This window comes from Onychostoma macrolepis, chromosome 03, assembly GCF_012432095.1.
Source record: "Onychostoma macrolepis isolate SWU-2019 chromosome 03, ASM1243209v1, whole genome shotgun sequence".
Lineage (NCBI taxonomy): Eukaryota > Metazoa > Chordata > Actinopteri > Cypriniformes > Cyprinidae > Onychostoma > Onychostoma macrolepis.
In genome coordinates, this window is record NC_081157.1 from 26,877,031 (window position 1) to 26,898,357 (window position 21,327).

General features: G+C 36.6%; 1 protein-coding gene across 9 annotated transcripts in view; it reads left to right on the forward strand.

The window, feature by feature from the left end:
- The window catches only part of LOC131536216 (hemicentin-1-like), a 31,128-nt gene extending 10,646 nt beyond the window's left edge, over positions 1–20,482 (forward strand). For 3 of the 9 annotated variants that reach the window (XM_058768976.1, XM_058768979.1, XM_058768980.1), the window contains exons 2-7: positions 2,405–2,671; positions 2,778–3,107; positions 3,370–3,603; positions 8,440–8,736; positions 8,833–9,075; positions 9,449–11,229. In XM_058768976.1, the coding sequence (XP_058624959.1) occupies positions 2,405–2,671; positions 2,778–3,107; positions 3,370–3,603; positions 8,440–8,736; positions 8,833–9,075; positions 9,449–9,669 (1,592 nt within the window). In that variant the 3' untranslated portion in view covers positions 9,670–11,229. The other 6 variants (XM_058768978.1, XM_058768985.1, XM_058768983.1 and 3 more) reach the window with 6 other exon arrangements.
- The last annotated feature ends 845 nt before the right edge of the window (positions 20,483–21,327 follow it).

Genomic DNA, 21,327 nt, shown 5'->3' on the forward strand with positions numbered 1-21,327 from the left:
AAAAAAAAAAATGCAGAGTAAGAAAACTGGTTCCATTCATTGTAATTTACAACATGAAGTGCATTAAACATTATATTACATCAAGGTTTCCCAAACTAGGGTTCGTAAAGGAACTGCAGAGGGGTTGTGAGTTTAATGAAAAGCTATTATTTAAATCATAGAAAATTAAAAAGAAAATAAATCATTTTAAAACAAACTCCCTTTCGTGGAAAGTCTCTTCACTCGGCGGCCATATTTGCAACGCCTCCGGGCAGCTCATACAAGACCAATCTTAATGAATGGGGGAATACTGAAATCGCAAAAACTGCTTGCTGAACTCACAATTAAATTACATATGTCACATCAGCAACAAAAATCTGAAATTAATTGCCCCAAGAATGTTGTTTCTTATGCTCAAATAGCGTTTAAAAAGCTTATTTTTCAGGCTAGATCAGCCAATGCATTGCAAAACGTTTTTTAAACGGAAACGGCGGTGCATTGAACACCCTGTTCTGATGAAGCTAGAGTTGCAACAATGGCAGCTGAGAAGGCCATTCTTTGTGTTCTTTTTGAAGAATTTTCAGAGCCTGATGAAATCGGTATAAATAAGTGTTTAATACTGCAAAATACGCTCGATGTTACAGTCACTGACCTTGCCGTCCATTCTTATGTAAAGCACTTAATTACCATTGTGTATGAAATTTGGTATATAAATAAACTTGCCTTGCAATGAAGCTAAAAATATAACCAACTACATCATCATGTTGATATGCTATATTGTCACTATAAAACTCTTACGACAAACATGTCTTCTAATATCTTAATTTGTTGTATATACGACTTTACTTGGACCCATTGTGTGAGCTGTCTCTTTAATATCGCGTGGTTTATATACATGTTGCTGCTGATGAGAAAACATCTCAAACCCCGTTGCACACCGTTTCCAGGAAACATGTTGTTCAACCCGGAAACCAGGTTTGGCCTTGAACGTGCCCCAGGTTTCTATGGGAAATTTGGCTCTGTCATTTAGAAGGTGGAACTATTCTTCCATATTGCGCGTTACAGTTTCTCCCATTCATAAGTATAGGAGAGAACCGTCTTTGTATTTCTATAGACTTTGTTTTAAATAAAACACTTACTAAAAAGATGAAATATTTTTATTTACCTGCATGCCATGTGATCATTAATCAACATCAAAGAAACTGTGAGCATGCAAATATGATACTTAATTATTGAAATATTTATTTAAAAAATAAAAATAAAAAAAATAAAGCAGATATAGCCTATTTGGTGAATAAGGTTTAGATGAAAAAAAAGTTTTGTAATGCATGTAACTAAGAAATAACGTAAATATGTGCATTTTAATTAGTTATAATTAATAATACATGGTTAAAAAACCTACAGAGTAATAATTCAAATAAAAATGAATGTGTTCATCAGTAGTTGATGCAATGTTGAAACCCTTCTTAAACCTGAAATGATTTTTGTAAATGCAGTGTTCAAATGCAGTCGCCACCTGACTAATGACTGATCTTTGTGTGAATGTCCACAAATCTAGACTATATATTGCCTACATATATAATATGTATATAATCAGTAGGCTATTTTAGAAAGGAAAATTTAAAAGATGAAAAAGAGAAATTAGGGAGAATCATTGAATTATGAATAATTTATTGCTATTGTGTGAATATGTAATCATGTAATCCATAAAAAGGTAACTGTAGTCTGATTACGAGTATTTTAAAATGTAATTTACTCTAATTACAAGTACTTAATTTTTGGAATCTGATTACGTAATCCAGATTACATGTAATCAGTTACTACTCAGCTCTGTAAATACATAATAGCATGAAATCAGATTAAAAAAATAAAACATTTTAGAAGAGAATGCAGCATCACAGTTGTCTGAACCTATGAGCATTAAGCTGTGTCATCAGTCAGTCGTTTCTCATCATGCTTTTGATCAGCGCAGTCAGTCGGTGGAGAGCAATAGCGCGCGACTGTTCAATCCGACACAACCGCCTCGCCGTCGCCAGAGTTTTTTGGCACACGTCAGCATGACATCAGAGCAAGGCGGACGTAACTCGGACACTTTTCTAACCGGCATGCACCTCGCGGCGATCACCGGCGGTGATCGGCTTCACTCTATTATAGACCAGTGTGTTAAGTGCATTAAAAAGACAGTTGAAAGGCAGCGACTTACTTTAAAGGCACTGTCTGTGTGTATACATGTATTGTGTAGTACATTGTGATTTTTGTGTAGTTTGTCAAGTCAACTGAAAATATGTTGAAATGTTTGGAGGAAAAGGTCTCTGGCATTTTTGCTTATGTGTTGTCCAATTAGTAACATGACTTTTGTTTATTATAACAGTATAAGTGATTAAAATACTGTCCATCACAGCCTACTCTCAAATGTGTTTAACAGGTACACAAGCTGAATGTCCTGTTCAGCTCAATCGACGGAGAGTTGTTGTGAGGTACGGCGATTCTGTTGCAGTTAACTGTAACACTTCAGTCCAGCATCAAGGGATAGGATGGGAAGCCAGTGAGGGAGCAGTGGGCATGACCAAAGACAAGAATCTGATCACATGGAGAGTGTCAGAACTGAAAGAATGGGTCATAAAGCCGTACTGCTTCATAAACTATAAAACAGGCGAGCCGTGTGAAGTACAGCTCCCAGTCACTGTTTACAGTGAGTTTCTCTGTTACTGATATTTCTTTCTGTTCATTCTCAGAAATATCAAATAAATGTACATTCATCACAGCAGATTTCAGAGTGTGTAAATCTTGCTCCACAGAGACTCCAGACAATGTGTCCATCAGCACTGTGGATCACAGCGGACCAATGATGGAGGGAAAGCAGTATAAGCTCCAGTGTGACGTACACAATGTGGCTCCTGTTCAGTATCTCACTGTCAAATGGTACAAAGGAGAGACTCTGCTGAATCAAACCATCTTCACTAACACTAGCGAGACTCCAGTGAATGAAACTGTCACACTCCAGATCCGTCCAGACAGAGATGATGATGGAGCTCAATACCGGTGTGAAGCAGAGCTGGATCTGGGAGCAGAAGGACCTCAACCTCATCCTAAAAATTCATCAAATCCTCTTAATGTTGAAGTATATTGTAAGTTTATTATTGCTAAGCTAGCCATATAATTCAGTTTATATTTTCTGTAGGGCCTTCTAGTGTGAAGGATGTGCAACTGTCATATTTCATCACACACAGAGACCTGCATATTAATTAAGATTATTTGATCAAATATTACATATGAATTGAATGAACACAGATAAAAAGGTTTCAGTTGTACAGTATTTTAGTGATCTGTTAATAACAGCTGCTCATCATGATGCTGTTTTGCTGAGAAATGTCTCTCTGTCCTCCTCAGATAAACCACGACACTCCAATTCAACAGAGACCATCATTAAAAAGGATGAGGTTATTCTAGATTGCACAGTGAAGGCAAACCCGGCTCCTAGGTACACATGGCGCTCAGATCATCTGGAAGAGGAGATCAGCTCCTCAGTGCTCAAGTCCTCCACACTCAGTCCAGGAAACTACACGTGCATCGCCACAAACGCTCGGGGAAACGACAGCAAAGTGTTCATCATCAAATCTACAGGTCAGTGTTAATCAAAACATTAATCTGACACTTTGCCTCAGTGTTTCTCTCGATCTCAGTCTGAAATTTGATTTAGTGTTTTTCACATCCTTAGGGGCTGTTCACACAGAATGTGGTTTTCCAATCCACTACGCTAATTGTAATGCTCTGCTTGCAGTGTTAGTGTCACTGTGATCACTTATTATATTGAAGTGTTATGGCTTTTGTCATTGTTGTCTTGCATGGGTTTTTCTAGACTTATTTAGATTAGCATGCATGATAGAGATCTATCCCAAGTTTTGCTTGCTTGGATTTCATTCACTAAATTGCTGATTTACTCATATATTTGTTTTTATTTTTGACACAGATAATTGCATACCCATAATATTAGGCATTATTGTTCCTGTAGTGGTCATCTCTGTCATCCTCATCTACATCTACTTAACCTACTACAAAAAAACCAGGATGGGTCATTATGATGTGAAGAAGCCTAAAGCACATGAACTCTTAGCTCAGACAGAACAGTCCCTGTGAAGGAATGCTGTCAGAGCAATATCTCTGCTTTGGTTATGTTTCCCTAATTTTGGATCCATCTGCTGAGCCTCACTGTCCGCAGTCAGATCAGTCGGATCAGATTGTGATGAGAATTCATATGGATCAGTGTTATTTCACTTCACTCTAAGATCCAGCTGACAGGCTTGTTGATCAGCTAAAAATGGTTAAGTAGCATCCTTATTAGGCTTTTATTGGATTCTTGTTTGTTTTTTAAAGATACTATACTTATATTGTGTGTTTCAGGCAGTACTAGAGGTTGTAATTTTGTGGTGACTTTGTGGAGTTTCCTTGTGCCTTAGCTGTACGATCATGATGTACATTTTAAATCTTGATGTAAATTTTCTCAGACCTCTCTGTAAATAGAATCTATTGTTTTGTGTAGAATATAATCTTTATTTATTATATGGAATTCACATAGTTATATGTTTTAATAAGAGCACAAGTGTTAACTAACATATGACATATAAATGCATTTTTGAGAATTTATTTAAAAGAGAATTTCACTGGATTTCCATTTTCACTCATTAATATGGTAAAACAATTAACAATGGTAAAAACAGCCCTAAGTACTGTGACCGCAGTAGCTAGCTAAATTAGCTAAAGATCTTAGCAATGATTCCTTTTTGGAAACACAAAGGGAATAAAGCCAGACCTGTTACTTTACCAGTACTGCACAACAAGTTTTTTGCTGTTGCTTGCAAAGACTGGATATAGATAGGCTTCTTTGTTTTATATGGCTCTAAACCTGGCTGATGTATTCCACAATAGCCAAAATAATTTTTCAGAAGCTTGCATGTGTATGGCATTGGTCAAAGCATGAAACTGGCTGCCAGTTTGTAAGCCTCGACCAGTGCATGTATTTTGGTTTATTTTTTGCTGGCTGATACATTGACATCTGTGCAAATACAAATGTTTTTATTTACTATTGTCGTATGAATGCCTTATTTACAGCTGTATGTTTCACTCTTGTTCATTGTGACACTGAAACTGTTAAAAAGTTACCAAGATATTAAAAAGAGTGGAATTTGGGTAGTTGCGTGGTTTTAAAATGGTGGCAAACTTGTGGACCATTCCTGTCTTAAATAAAATAACTCCGTTTCATTGCATGTGGATGTACATTATTTCAATCCTGTCAGAAGTACTATTCATTACTTTAGCTGGTGAAACTGTTACTTGGAATTAGTTACAACTACTAGTTGTGTCTTCTTGTGCACTTGTTTGATTCTGTAGCCTCATTATTTGTAAGGCACAAGCTACTGAAGAACACTACTGAATGCCCCATTCAGCTCGACCCCCAGAGTGTTGCATGCTGGCACAACAAATCTGTTTCTGTTAACTGCTACAATTCATGCGTGTGGTTGCACACTCTCAGAATCTCATGTATTCAGTCTTTTCTGCATACTGTATAGTGTGCATTAGTCATGACAATGTCTGTGGGGGTCCAGTATGACTCATATTCAGACACAGAAAGCTTTGTGGGAAGTGATATGAAACCGCATGGTTTAAATAGACCCACCCATAGTTATATCTGAGCTCGAGGATGTGTTGACAATGAAGGGAAATGGGGTGAAGTAAAGAGCTGTGGTTTTTCAAATGTGGCCTTTAAAAGACATGATTGCGATTTTCAAAACGACTTTGCCTCATCTAAACGATAGGTGAATGAGTTCTCTCAATTTTCAGTCCCGGTTTTGTCGTGACAGGGTGCAAATGAATAAAGTTGCAACGTGCACTTTTAGAGCGATGTGTGGGGGAGGGATAACATTAACTAAAACAGGCAGCTATGCGAAGGCAGACTGGGCAGTGGTTTCCTGTGATAAATGAAGGGGTCCGAGACTGTGTTGTGTTACTGCTTGAACGATTAAACACCGTTAGCTGGTTAAAAACGGTTTCGATACAGCGCAGCCACAACTAAAAATGACTGCGCGGAGCGAGCGGATCCTCTTCACGTGTCTTATTTTGGATCTGCTGTCGCTGCGGTACGCGTTGAATGGTAGGACATTTATATAACGAGTGTTGAATTTTTACAGTCCGGAAGAAAAATGATATATTTGCAGGACAGTTTTCCGTGTTAAACTTGAGTAGGGAGGTTTAAATAAGTTAAAGAGTGATTAAAAGGCCCAGGTGTTTTATTTCCACCGCTGTGACTCGCTTCTGAAAAGACTTTGAGTAGCACTGTTTAAATAGCGATAGAATAACGTTGTCAAACAAGATAAATACACCGTGTTTGTTATCATTAACAGCCTGCATTTAGCAGTTTAACCACAGCCAGACATAAAAGTAGTCTGTCAGCAATTGCAAATATACTGTAGAGTTAAAATGTACTTAGTTGCCTTTAGACTAAGCTAGGGTTCTCCTAAAGCTACAGCATTTACGAGGAAACATCACAGTCTTGTTTAACTGGGATTACTCTCTTACCAAAATTAACCATGGTTTTATTGTAGCAAAAGTGTAGTAACCATGTTTTTGTTGTTGTTGTATTGATTAAGCCTATTTGTATTACCAGTTTTACTACAGATGGTTAAACTATGGTTAGTGTAGCAAATTTGTGGTTACCATGGTTTAACTAGTAACCATGTTTTTATTATTTGTAGTAAAACCAGCTAGTGTAGGCTGGTTTAAGAGTTTTTAGTAGGGGTGTAGAGAAAATATGTCCATGAAGTGCAAAACATCATGTCCTACACTGGCATAAAGTTGGCTTGAGGTTGGACCTTGAATATTCGCATATTTAGGGACCGTCTCTAAAGTTACATGCGATACTGGTATACACTTTTCTAACTTTAATAGCATTTGAGGAGAATGAATTAGTCATAAAAACAAACTGTAAACTGTTCATCTAGGTGTCAACTATAATGCACACCTTTTACATTTTTGATTTAAAATCTACTGTAAAAAATGCTATTCTTTCACTACCGAATGGGGTCAAATGCAAAATATGCCATAATTTAAAGCTCAATAGCATTTGAGGAGAATGACTTAGTCATAAAACAAACTGTTCATCTAGGTGTCAACTATAATGCACACCTTTTACATTTTTGATATTTATTCAAATAAACACTAAATTATATATAAATTTTTTTATTTTTTCACTAACAAAGGCTCAAATGCAAAATATGCCATAATTTAAAGCTCAATAGCATTTGAGGAGAATGACTTACAGCTTTAAATGATGGCATAATTTGCATTTGAGCCCATTCTGTACTTAAAAAATAGAATTTTTTAACATCATTTACAGTTTATTTTTATAAATATTAAAAATGTATGTGTGCGTTGTAGTTGACACCTTGATGAACAGTTTACAGTTGTTTTTATGACTGTAAGTCATTCTCCTCAAATGCTATTGAGCTTTAAATTTGCGTTGGAGCCCATTCAGTACTTAAAAAATAGAATTTTTTAACAAATCATTTACAGTTTATTTTTATAAATATTAAAAATGTATGTGTGCGTTGTAGTTGACACCTAAATGAACACTTTACAGTTGTTTTTATGACTAAGTCATTCTCCTCAAATGCTATTGAAGTTAGAAAAGTCTATACCAGTATCGCATGTAACTTTAGAGATGGTTCCTAAATTTGCAAATATCCAAGGTCCAACGTCAAGCTAACTTTATGCCAGTGTAGCCTGCTGGCATTTGCTGGAAATACCACACTTACAATACAAAATAGTAAGTTGAATGTACTGGGCTTGATATTATTATTTACTTAAGTGTACTGGAAAAATCGATAAGATGGTGACTTTGAAACATCGTGACTTTGAAACCATGTTTTCAAACAATGGTTGATGGTCCTTGGTGGTCAAAGAGCAATAGCTGCAACATACAGTACCAGCTAGAAACCTACCTTGTGCCAAAACAACAGTCAGCAACAGTCACCAGTCAACAACAGTGTGCATTTGTTTTAAAAATTAATTTCTCTAGTGCTGACAAACGATTATTTGTGATTAATTGCATCCAAAATAAAAGTTTTTGTTTTATATAAAATGTGTGTGTACTGTGTATATTTATTATGTATATATACACATACATGTATGAATATATTTAAGAAAAGAAATATGAATATAAATATATACACATACATGCATACATGCATACATACATTCAAATGTCTTCAAAATATACTAGGTGTGTATTTATATATACATAATAAATATTAAAACTTAATTTGGACACAATTAGTTGAAATTAATCATTTGACAGCACTACATTTCTGTAATGTTTTTTTCTATAAATTAAAATAATTAGAATTTTGCACTTACTTGAAGTATTTGGTATTTCAGCTATTCTATTATGCTTAATGTGTCTTGCAGATATTTCCATCAGCTTTGTGGATCACAGTGAACCACTGATAGTGGGCAAGCAGTATGAGCTCCTGTGCGTCATTCGGGTTGTGGATCCATCTAAGATTGTTGCTGTGAGATGGTACAAACTGAGTCAAACAAACTCCACTGATACCATCAAGACTCCAGTCAGTAGCACATCTAAACTCCAGATCAGTCCAAACAAAACTGATGATGGAGCTCAGTATCGGTGTGAAGCAGAACTGAAAGCAGGAGGACTTCAAAATTATACAATGTCATCAGAACATCTCAACATTACTGTACATTGTATGTACAATAATTTGTCCAGATTTACTTGCAGGTATTTCAGTGGTCTTTATTTTTATCATGTGAAACCTGTTTTCTCTTTGCTCTTTCCTGTAGATAAACCAATCATCAAACTGCCCTCCACAGTGCCTGTATTTCGAGGTTATCCAGAGGTGCTTGTTTGTGAAGCCGAGGGAAACCCAAAACCAACAATCAGCTGGAGCCTCAGCGCAAATGACACAGTATATAGCACACACAGTGAAAAATTTAATATAACAGAGTCGACACCTGAGGATCTGTACTGCATTGCAAGCAATTCTGTTGGCAGGACCACCAAACATGTAAAAGTGGTATTAAAAGGTAACTATGCATTTTTGCATATGTTTTGGTTTACATTTCCAACAGCTGTTTCTACTTTGTTGCAGTTTACATGTACTTTTACTTTAAAATATGGAGATGTTTCAACTGAACTGTAATTTTGATCAGGCCAAACATGTCTAAAAATAAAATGCATGATGTTCACACTAGTCTAAATAAAGAAAAAAAATTAACCAAATCATTAAAAATTATGTAAGAGACACTTAATGATGTGATTAGAATGCATTTAATTATTTGGATTACACATATACACTTGCTTGTTTGCTTCTGATATGGAAAATCATAAAGTATTGTTTTTTTCTGCAATTTTAGCACTTTTGTTTCATCTTTTGGTGTGCTTTATTTCTCTCGACAGAGGATTACCTGCCCTTAATAGCAGGACTTATTGCAGTCATTGTGGCTTTCATCTCAGTCATCTTCATCTTCATCTACTCTATCTACTACAAAACAGCCAAGATGGGCCGTTATAGCCTGAAGGATGCCAAGCCTAGTGCACAAACTGGAAACATAGCACAGAATGGCAAACACAACCCTATTCCTATGAAGAAACTCTCTCAGAGCAATATCCTTGCTTAGCTTATGAAATCCCTGGGTTTGGCATGTCTACCGAGTCCCAGTGTCCACAAAGGGATTTTTACACTGGAAGTCTCTAGCCCTCTACTTTGGGGCTAGTTTCTTCATGGCTTCATTATTTTTATTTTATGGAGCACCTGTTCATTCGGTCCACTCCTAGATCCAGTTTTTGTCAACTGTTAATAAACTTTTAAGGTTTTCAGCAATCTAATGGACCAGAAGAAAATATGCGACAGAACAGATGACAAAGAAATGCTGAATGATTTCAAATTAACGGACCTGATGTCTGCAGTGGACGTTTTGAGGAATCTACGATCTTGATATAAGTGAATGTTCACTAGCTACAAAGTCACATTGCTTGATTGAGTAATATTTGCTTTGTATATCATTTAAGGGAAGGCTCTTGTTAAATTGTGTAACAAGTCTATTTTGTTTCTGGCACATTGGTCAGTTTGAATATTTGTGTTTTGTCAAAAGCTATAGGAAGTATATATTAAGAATGACGTTTTATTAACAAAGTTCGGGAGGAGCACATTCAGATAATCAACAAATTAAGCACGACAGTAAATATATATACAGCCAACTTCTGTTTCGCGACAGATTTCAGGCATCCCTCCTCCATCCCAACACCTCACTCCTAACTATTTCTATCCCAGCTTGGGATATGGAGGAGTTCTCTAGGAGCTCGGAGCCCTCCCGTTAGACAGCATGCCAAATAGGCATCCTGTTTGCTCAGTCTGATTATATGTAAGTGCGATTTGTGAAAGACACCATAATTGAGTCTGTTACTTACTTTGTTAAACAAAGTATTTGTTTGACGATTCTATTCCTTTGGTAAAATCCACACTTAAGAGGGTGGAAATATAGCACACGGTGACTGTGAAGAAGTGAAAGCTTGGGTATGAGGTATCTCATGCTGAACCTGTGGGAAAATACTTCTCTCAGGCCTCATAGTTTGTAAAAAAAAAAAAGTGATGCTCAACATAAAATAAGTGTGCCAGTTTTATGGTTCAAGCTGTATAATGATGTTAAAAGCATAGTTTAACCAAAAACGACAGTTCTGTCATCATTTACTCACACTCATGTTGTTCTAAAGGCTTTTTAAAAAAAAAATCATCATAAAGGTAGCCCATATAACTATGTTCTAAAGCAATATGGATGTTTGCCTGTTTTCAGTTTGATATGTGTGGTCGCTATGGATTGCTGTTGTATGGAAAAGGATTGTGTAAAGATTATTAAAAAAATCCACCTTTTCAGTTCCACAAAACACTTAAATTCACTCAAGTTTGGAACGACATGAGGATGAAAAAAATTATGGCAGAATTTCCATCTTTTTAATTTTGTCACTGAATCTCTGTGTATAATTTTAATATGAATGTAATCTCACCCATATTCTGGTGGGTTTTAAAGTTTGTTTATGGAATTTATACCACCTGTCCTTATAAGCACATGACATTTGAATTTGATGATTTGAATTTGTAAATGAATTTGTTGAGAACATTTTAGGAATCATTCATTTGTTTAAAAAAAATCTATAATAAAAAAAATATTCTTTTCACAGAATCGTTTTCAATCTTCGGCAAAAAAATATTTTATAGTATTGAACAGAAGTCGGTTAAATACAGATCTGTTGTGTAGCTACTGCATAATTAATCAATAACAACTACATTATTTTAATTTACCTCAGGTGCTTAGGTGTTTTATTATTTTCATTTTTATAATAGTTTTTTTTTATAACAGTAGCTAAATCGAGCGGAAACAGACGCATCTTTCACGATTAGCAGACGTTTATCTTTCATGATTAGCATTTTTAATATTGTTATATCTCAAATAATTAACACACACACGCGCGCGTTTACTTGGCTATCTAAATGGGGACATTCCATAGGCGTAATGGTTTTTATACTGTGCAAACCGTATTTTATATTGCCCTACACCTAAATCTACCCCTTACAGGAAACTTTCAGCATTTTTACAATTTCAAAAAAACCTTTGTTTACTTTATTTTTAAACCGGTTTTACAAACGGTTTTTGAAGATTTTGTCAGGTTTAGCTCACTTTTAGGAACAAATTTGTCCCCAAAATATGGTTAAGTAGACACACAAACACATTATGGCCAGTGTTTACGATATTAGGTAGAATAAACATTATAAACAAACGCTTCGCTGCACAGCAGGGACGAACGATGCATCGACTGGAGATGTTTTATTTCGATTCTGAAGTGCTAACCAAACAGTCAATTTTCAACACTGTCCTGTTTGAAGAACCAACTTAAACCAGCCCAAGCTTCAAGTCTGGCTGTAGCTGGTTTAGCATGGTTTTAGAGGGATTTTGATCACTTTTAGCTGGTCAGGCTGGGAGATCAGCTGACCACCCAGCAGGCTGGTTTTACCTGGGGGTTTCCCAGCAGGTGAAAATGTCGTATTCTGTCGGTAAGGTTTGTATCCATTTAATAATGCGTCGTGTGTTTAGGGAGTCTGAGATTTCGAAACGGTTTAGCCTCTGGGTTAACTTCCCTCAGAAACTCGTTTGCGCGTGTACGTGGTTTCATTTATACAGGCGCTTCCGTTGACAACCATACCCACTCGTGATTTGGGTGGGGTTTCGCTGGAGGAACAGCAGAGGAGTCGTGGACAGTCACTAATCTGAAGGCAGAGAGGCGACCCATTTATTTATTCGCACGCCTTTGTCTGGTCTATGGTACCCTCAAACACTTACAATATGCTGCAATGTTTTTATGGACTTGTCTATCTTTCGGCAGTTTTAGCGTTTGCGACTCTCACAGGTTTGTATTAACTTATTTCCCTTTTGTTCTTTCGATACGTGAAGCGAAACCAATAATTGACTTGTAGCATACGACCTTGAATGTGTTTTAAACATTTACTTTCATGTGAGTGATTCCGAGCGTCGTTCTCTGCGTTAAAATGTTGACATATTTGAGTTAATTCATTACTGTACACTATAGCTACAGTAGCGCTTGTAATATGACCTGTGCTGGAGTAGCCTACTCAATATTTTTAGTGCTGGCAAACTCTTCTACAGTTCATGTAACCTGTGGATTTGTATAGATATGTCCTTTAAAAAGGTAGGAAAGTTAGTAGTTTTACAGTTCAAGTAGCCATTACTACTGCGTTCACAGTCATGAAAATTCTGACAAAAGCTGTTTATTATATATTATTTAATGCTGGTATTACTACAAATATCTATTTATTTATTTATTTATTCACGAGGTTAAGTCCTACTGACAAACGTTAATAAGCGACAAAAAAGCAAACATTTGCCTGTCTGAGAGAAACCGATCATGATTATGTTAGCATAATAATAAACAGGGTTGACACAACCTGTGGAAATGATTTTTTAATAAAATAATTTGTCTCCTAAATTATGAATAAAATGTTTATTTACTGTGACAACATGTTCTTGATTGCTAAAACAGAAAGGAAGTGTTGAGAAGGACAGGACAAAATGCATACTTATGGAATAAATCAAATGAAAATTGAAAATAAATGTACTGGATTTTTCTTTGACGTCTTTAGAAAAGATAATAGCACATGGTAAAAGGTTATGCCCACACTGAGGGCACAATGTGTGAGGCACATGCTTTAGAACAGGGATCCTCAAATCCCACGAGATCCACTTTCCTGCAGACTTTAGCTGTAACCCTAATCAAACACACCTGAACATGCTAATCAATGTCTTCGGGATCATTAGAAAATCACAGACAGGTGAGTTTGATCAGGGTTGGAGCTATTGGCCCTCCAGGGTAAGATTTGAGGAACCTTGCTTTAGAACATGGGTGTCAAACTCAGTTCCTGGAGGGCCACAGCCCTGCAGTTTAGATTCAACCCTAATTAAACACACCTGATCCAACTAATCAAGTCATTTAGGCTTATTTGAAAACTACATGGTATGTGTGTTGGTGCAGGGTTGGAACTAAACTCTGCAGGGCTGTGACTCTCCAGGAATTGAGTTTGACACCCCTGCTGAAATTTCTTTAATTTCCCAGATGGCAAGAATCGATGAGCCTCTTTGTTTTAAAAGAGTCATGAACTGTCATAGACCGATGGTCTTCTACAGTAGCCAAAAACATACATTTTTTTATTTCCAGTTTGTATTTCTTGTTTGATGCAGTTGGTTAATAAACTCAATAAAATACCAAATCCTAACCAAGAATCCAGACTGGTCATTTTTATTGCAAATCTTAATATGTGATAATTGGTTATCTGTGTTCAGTCTGTCAGGTAAACAATACCTATATGCGATTATTCTGTGTTTGTCAATGTGTTTAACAGGTACACAAGCTGAATGTCCTGTTCAGATCAACCCACGGAGAGCTGTTGTGAGGTACGGCGGTTCTGTTGCAGCTAACTGTAGCACTTCAGTCCCGCATCAAGGGATAGGATGGGAAGCCAGTGAGGGAGCAGTGCCCATGACCAAAGACAAGAATCTGATCACATGGAGAGTGTCAGAACTGAAAGAATGGGTCATAAAGCCGTACTGCTTCATAAACTATAAAACAGGCGAGCAGTGTGAAGTAAAGCTCCCAGTCACTGTTTACAGTGAGTTTCTCTGTTACTGATATTTCTTTCTGTTCATTCTCAGAAATATCTAATGTACATTCATCACAGCAGATTTCAGAGTGTGTAAATCTTGCTCCACAGAGACTCCAGACAGTGTGTCCATCAGCACTGTGGATCACAGCGGACCAATGATGGAGGGAGAGCAGTATAAGCTCCAGTGTGACGTACACAATGTGGCTCCTGTTCAGTATCTCACTGTCAAATGGTACAAAGGAGAGACTCTGCTGAATCAAACCATCTTCACTGACACTAGCGAGACTCCAGTGAATGAAACCGTCACACTCCAGATCCGTCCAGACAGAGATGATGATGGAGCTCAATACCGGTGTGAAGCAGAGCTGGATCTGGGAGCAGAAGGACCTCAACCTCATCCTAAAAGTTTATCAAATCCTCTTAATGTTGAAGTACACTGTAAGTTTATTATTGCTAAGCTAGCCATATAATTCAGTTTATATTTTCTGTAGGGCCTTCTAGTGTGAAGGATGTGCAACTGTCAACAGTTCATCACACACAGAGACCTAAATATTAATCAAGATTATTTGATCAAATATTACATATGAATTGAATGAACACAGATAAAAAGGTTTCAGTTGTACAGTATTTTAGTGATCTGTTAATAACAGCTGCTCATCATGATGCTGTTTTGCTGAGAAATGTCTCTCTGTCCTCCTCAGATAAACCACGACACTCCAGTTCAACAGAGACCATCATTAAAAAGGATGAGGTTATTCTAGATTGCACAGTGAAGGCAAACCCGGCTCCTAGGTACACATGGAGCTCAGATCATCTGGAAGAGGAGATCAGCTCCTCAGTGCTCAAGTCCTCTACACTCAGTCCAGGAAACTACACGTGCATCGCCACAAACACTCGGGGAAACGACAGCAAAGTGTTCATCGTCCAATCTACAGGTCAGTGTTAATCAAAACATTAATCTGACACTTTGCCTCAGTGTTTCTCTCGATCTCAGTCTGAAATTTGATTTAGTGTTTTTCACATCCTTAGGGGCTGTTCACACAGAATGGGGTTTTCCAATCCACTACGCTAATTTTCTATGTTTTTTTATGTCAATGTGAAACCACTTTTGAAGCATCTCACATGATATGGTGTTCAGAAACGTGGCACTTATGTTAAGAGAAGTTCAACTTTTTAAAAAATGCATCTCAAGACCTTGCGTTTCTTCCCGTTCCACTGCCCACATCTCAGACTCAGACTCAGACTCAACTTTATTGTTCCGTTAGGGGAAACTAAGATTGCAGCAAAGTGCCAATACACTAACCATATCCATGCACACATAACCATTACACCCATAAAAGCATACAATGTACACATACAGTTTCCCAAACATTAAAATTAAACCAGCCTTTACTCAAGTTCATAAATTTTGGGTACCAATATATTCTCCTCCCCAGCAGACTTCAATAACGTAATGGCCACAGTAACAAATGAATCTTTAGTTCTTTTCATCCTGCATACAGGAACTCTAAAACGACGGCCTGATGGCAACATCTGAAACTCAGTATGTAGTGGGTGGTCAGTAGTACAGAGAATGGCCTGGGCTTTCTTAACAACAGAATTTTGGTAAATTTCAGTAGGCCCAGTTTGATTAACACCCATAATCTTGCCTGCCACCTTCACAAAGCTACCCAACCTATTCTTATTTGACAGATTCAAGTGACCATACCATACTACAATGCAAAAGGAAAGGACAGATTCAATAAATTGTTTGTAAAACAGTGACATAATAGAAGAGCAAACACTAAAAGATTTTAATTTCCTCAGAAAAAACAATCTTTGTTGAACCTTTTTAACGACAGCCAAGGCGTTGGGTTGGAAAGTCAACTTATTATCTACAACTACTCCCAAATACTTATGTATCAACAGTTTCAATGTCCAAACCTTTAATTCTTATCATCCAGGGGCTAGGAGAAAACCTCCTGTAATCAATCACCATATCCTTCGTTTTATTAGCATTCAACTGAAGAGAAAATCGGTCACACCATGAAATGAAGTCCTCCACGACAGGACCATGCCCCAAATCCTGTTCGTGGAGAAGACTCACAATCACTGAATCATCGGCGTATTTTATGATATAGCTATTCTCAGACATTCTCGACAATCATTTGTATACATAATAAACAAGAGAGGTGAAAGACAACAGCCTTGAGGGGACCCAGCAGAACAGTACTGAAAGTCAGAAAGAACACCATTGACTCTAACACACTGAAGACGTCCTACTAAGAAATCCAAAATCCATCCAGAAATATTAAGATCCAAATTAAAATGAGAAATTAATTTCTCTACCAACAAATGTGGCTTCACAGTGTTAAACGCAGAAGAGAAATCAATAAATAACAATCTAGCATGGGTCTTGGGCCTTTCCAAGTGACTAGACAGATAATTCAACAATGCAAGATTAGCATCCTCTACTCCCCTGCCCTGTCTAAATGCAAACTGCAGTGGATTAAGTCTATCTTTTGATTGCTGTAAAATTTCATCTTTAACTACTTTCTCAAGACACTTTATAACTAACGAAGAGCTACCGGCCTAAAATCATTTAGCTCCTGTGGAGACCTAGTCTTAGCTACAGGGACTATAATAGATTTTTTCCAAATTTCAGGAGCTCTTTGTAACATAAGAGACTGGGAGAAAATGTATTGAAATATTTCACACAGCTGTTCAGCACGTGTACGTAACACCCTACCCTACATATAATATTATCAGGACCGGGACTCTTTTTAGTATTAACTCTCTGGAAAAGATCTTTAATCATAGTAATATTTAAAAATTGACTACACGCCAAGTCTCGTTTTAAAATGTCAATTTCTGACTTAAAATCATTATCATCAAACCTTAAATAAAATATGTTAAGTTCCTCAGCAAACTGTTTCACAGAACTGAATCCCTTCAATTGAATATCTCTATCACCGCTATCTTCTTTACACCCAGCCATTGCCTTCATGCCTTGCCAGGCTGATCTTAAGTTATTGCCACGTCACTGTTTCTCAGTTTTATCCTTATTTATTTGAACTCTCACAGCCTTTTTTAACTCCTTAAAAGTATTCATATCACCCTGTTTAAAGGCTATTTGTTTACTGTGCAGAAGGACTTTTGTGTGACTAGACAACCATGGTTTGAAAATCCATAACAGTTTTGTTAGGAATGATCATATCTGTACAAAAAGACATATAGTCACACACCACTTCTGTAAGTTCATCGATACTTTCTGATGCATCTTGAAAAACAGACCAATCTGTACCGTCAAAACAGCCTTGTAAGGCCAGAGAGCTGTACTCTGACCACACCTGTACCTTCCTTTCCAGCGTCTTCTCCTGCCGTAACACAGATTTATAAACTGGAAGGAGATGTACCACGTTGTGGTCTGAGAAACCAATTGGAGGGCCTGCTAAAGCTTTCATTGCCCCCTTTATCGATACATAACAGAGGTCCAAAGTCTTATCATATCTCGTGTGGCAATTTACATACTGATAAAAATCACATAATGTCTTCTTTAGATCACAGTTATTAAAATCCCCGAGAACAAAGTTAGGAGCATCCGGTGAAATTAGTTTCAAATTTGATAAAACTTTACTAACAGTTCCAACAGCAGATTTACTGTTCGCTTTCGGATGGATGTAAACAACAGTAATAAAAATCTGTGGAAATTCCCTCGGTAAATAGAGGGGTCTTAATAGTGATTTTTTTTCCCCGTTACCTCACTGTCCCGATCCAAGCGAACAGGTGAATCAAACCCATATAGCGCCAGTGAGGAATCCATGTCCTGGGGAGTAAGCCATGTCTCAGTCAATGCCAGGATGCAAGCATTTTTATACTCTTGAAGATGACGAATATTAGCCTGTAGTTCATCAACCTTATTCTTCAAAGATTGGATGTTCGCCAGAAGTATAGTTGGAAGTGGGATGCGTTTTTTTTTAAGTAGGTTTTTAACTCTCACTCGAATTCCTCCTTTCTTTCCCCGTTTCCAAATCCGTGGCTCCTTCGGAGGCCTCTCCTCGACAAGGCCGTTCACCTGACTCCGAAGCTTTATATCCGAATCGGAACGAGCCAGGATACAATCCAAACTGTCGTCCACCTGCTCGTCCAAGTCACGATACGTCCATCTAAACCCGAGTGAGAACTCCTGGAAATACCGAAGTCTGTTTGTTTTGTTAGGCTGGTGACACATCACTCCGCTGATGATACTCAGCCAAATAATCAAATAAAACACATCCATATCCGCATAAAAACCGGCCGACGCGTGTCCAAAGATTAACTCTCCCACTGTTATTAAGTCATTGTTATTGTATGATTCTTTCACATCTTGTTCATCATGATAACCTTAACAAATGAAAATAACTTTATGAAGCTTAAATATAATTGGCAGGAAAAAAGCTAAACAAAGGCTTTAAACTTAAACATCTTTTAGACTTTGTCTCTTTAGAAAATATTTAGAAAATATAAAAAATAGTGTGCAAGAGTGTGATTATAAACATAATGAGGCTGTAAAAGTGGACTAGTAGTTATTATTATTATTATTATTATTATTATTCCTAATAATGTTTAATGTCCCTGCCAACCTCTGTAGTCCCAATTAGCCAATTGTTAGCAGCAAGCAACCACCCAGACAAATAGAAGCTTTAAAAATCACAAGGGGTTATTACACTAATGTTCTATGTTGTAGAATAACATGAATATAAAACGTGAACATAAATATCTTGAATATAAACATGAATATATTTTGAGCTTGTGTTAAACACAGGTCTTTTTTAACCAAAAAGCTATTGACGTCTGGACAATTGAACCAGAAGTGCTAACCTAGTCGTTTTTGGCCTAAAAAATTGTCATCCCTGCAGCGCTCCGTAACAATGACTTCTGATACAGGGTGGCGTCTATTCCGTTTGAATTGAAAATACTGAAGATGAGAAAGGAAACATGCATGTGTTTGTGACATCTAGCTTATTTATACAAGTCGATTATCTTAAACTATCAGTATTGATCTATCTCAAAGTTCATTCTTTATCTACGGGGTGTTTTTGTGGTCTTTGTGTGTTTTTGTGCATTTAATGATTCAACAGGCACTTTTATGCGAAATGAGGAATAGTGCCACAATAGTCTCTTGTAGTCTCCCATACACTGGTGTTGTGTTCCCCCCAGGCCACTCCAGGACTGCTGCTAGCAGTGTGTGTGTTGTACAACCAACAGAGTTACGCTTCTGTTGCTGAAGCTGTTGATTGATTCATCTGTTTGTAAAATAATTATTGTCTTTTCTCCCACAGACAGAACCACATTCTGGGCTATTGTTTCATCCGGCGTGGTGGTGGCAGTGGTGTTAATCGCCTTTTATTTGATATTCAAGTTTAGCTTTTCCAAGAATTCTGTCATTTGATGGACAAGAGATGACAAGAGTGGGACACTGTCCTCAGGGAGATCATAAAAAAAACTTGATTATTATGGGTTATTTTTAAAGGAATAGTTCACCCTCAGGTCATTCAAGATGTAGATGAATTTGTTTCTTCATCAGAACAGATTTGGAGAAATTTTGCATTATGTCACTTGCTCATTAATGGATCCTCTGCAGTGGATGGGTGCCGTCAGAATGAGAGACCAAACAGCTGATAAAAACATTAAAATAATCCAGCCCATCTATTAATCTTTTTTTAATCCATCTGTTAAGTCTTTTTGCATCTTTAAGGCTTTAAACTCTAAACCATCGCTGCTGGCCAAAATATATATTAAAGGGTTAATTCACCCAAAAATGAAAATTAGTCCATGTTTTACTCACCCTCAAGTCTGTCCGCTGTTGTCCTCTCACATTCAAAATGCACCAACATATTTGTTTAGAACTATTTTGGACTGTTTTCACTTGCAAAGCAGATTTTTATTATTGGGCGAACTATTCCTTTATTGATCTGACATGATTTTGCATGGCTTGGGATGTTGCAGTACTGGGAACTGTTATAGCACTTTTTTATTTTATTTTAAATCACCATATTCTACTTCAAATTTGATTTATTTTTATGTGTGTTACTAATTATTCTGGTCCTGATTATGATTCTCATAAATGTCATTTAAATATAACGACTTTTTTGGTGGAAATCCCATTACTGTACAACACTACATTATTTTTCCTTTAATTTTGAAAAGCTATTCATCATCAATAATACTTTTGTTGTATTTTCATTGGTGTCTATGTTAATTAGGTACTGAGTATGTACTGTAATATTTTTTTTTTTTTTTTTTACAGAAATGAATGTCATATTACATGCACATGTAATAACAACAACAACAACATTAATTTAATTAGTTTGTTTCGCAAAATGTCTTTTTTCTTTACAAATTGTATTGTCCTAAATGTAAAGCTTCACTTACATTTTCACCCATTAACTGCTTTATCCATCCGCCATAGTTTTATACCTAAAGTGAATTTATTTGTTATACACCATCACATTATTTTTTATACTGAGGTCGGGACATTTTTTATCAATAGGCTTTTTACTATTACATGTACAGCATGTTTTTCTATGGATTTTGATAATATATAAGGCTTGATAATTTTTTTTTTTTTTATTTTGTGGTGCATAAGCGATCAAGAGCATGTTATGAACGCTTCAAATATGCTGTTTGTTTCAACTAACCCTAACTGTAACCTTAACTAACTAAAAAGTGCTAGCCAAATTAACCTAGTAACTGCAGGCTAATGCATTAACATTAACAAGAATCCAGTTGTTGAGAGTGGAGAAGATAAAACAAAGATTGCTGAACTGAGAAAATGAATATTGATGTCAGTGCTGATGAAATAAAAGAAAACTGTTACCTCGAATAATAGTAGGTACTAATCAAGGGTGTTATACATTGTGGTCTTCATGTATATTGGTATGCAAGCGTATAAAAAGTTCCTTTTCAATACTGAAAGTTGTGTTCATTTCCTTTTCTCTTTTCCTCTTCAGCTAATGGCATGATGAGGTCAGTGGAAAAACAATGATCACATGCTTATTACCAAATAATTGCTCGTAGCTATGATACTTTGTATGGTACATATAAAACTGAAGTTGTTGATTGAAGCTTCACAGTGTAGGTAACACTT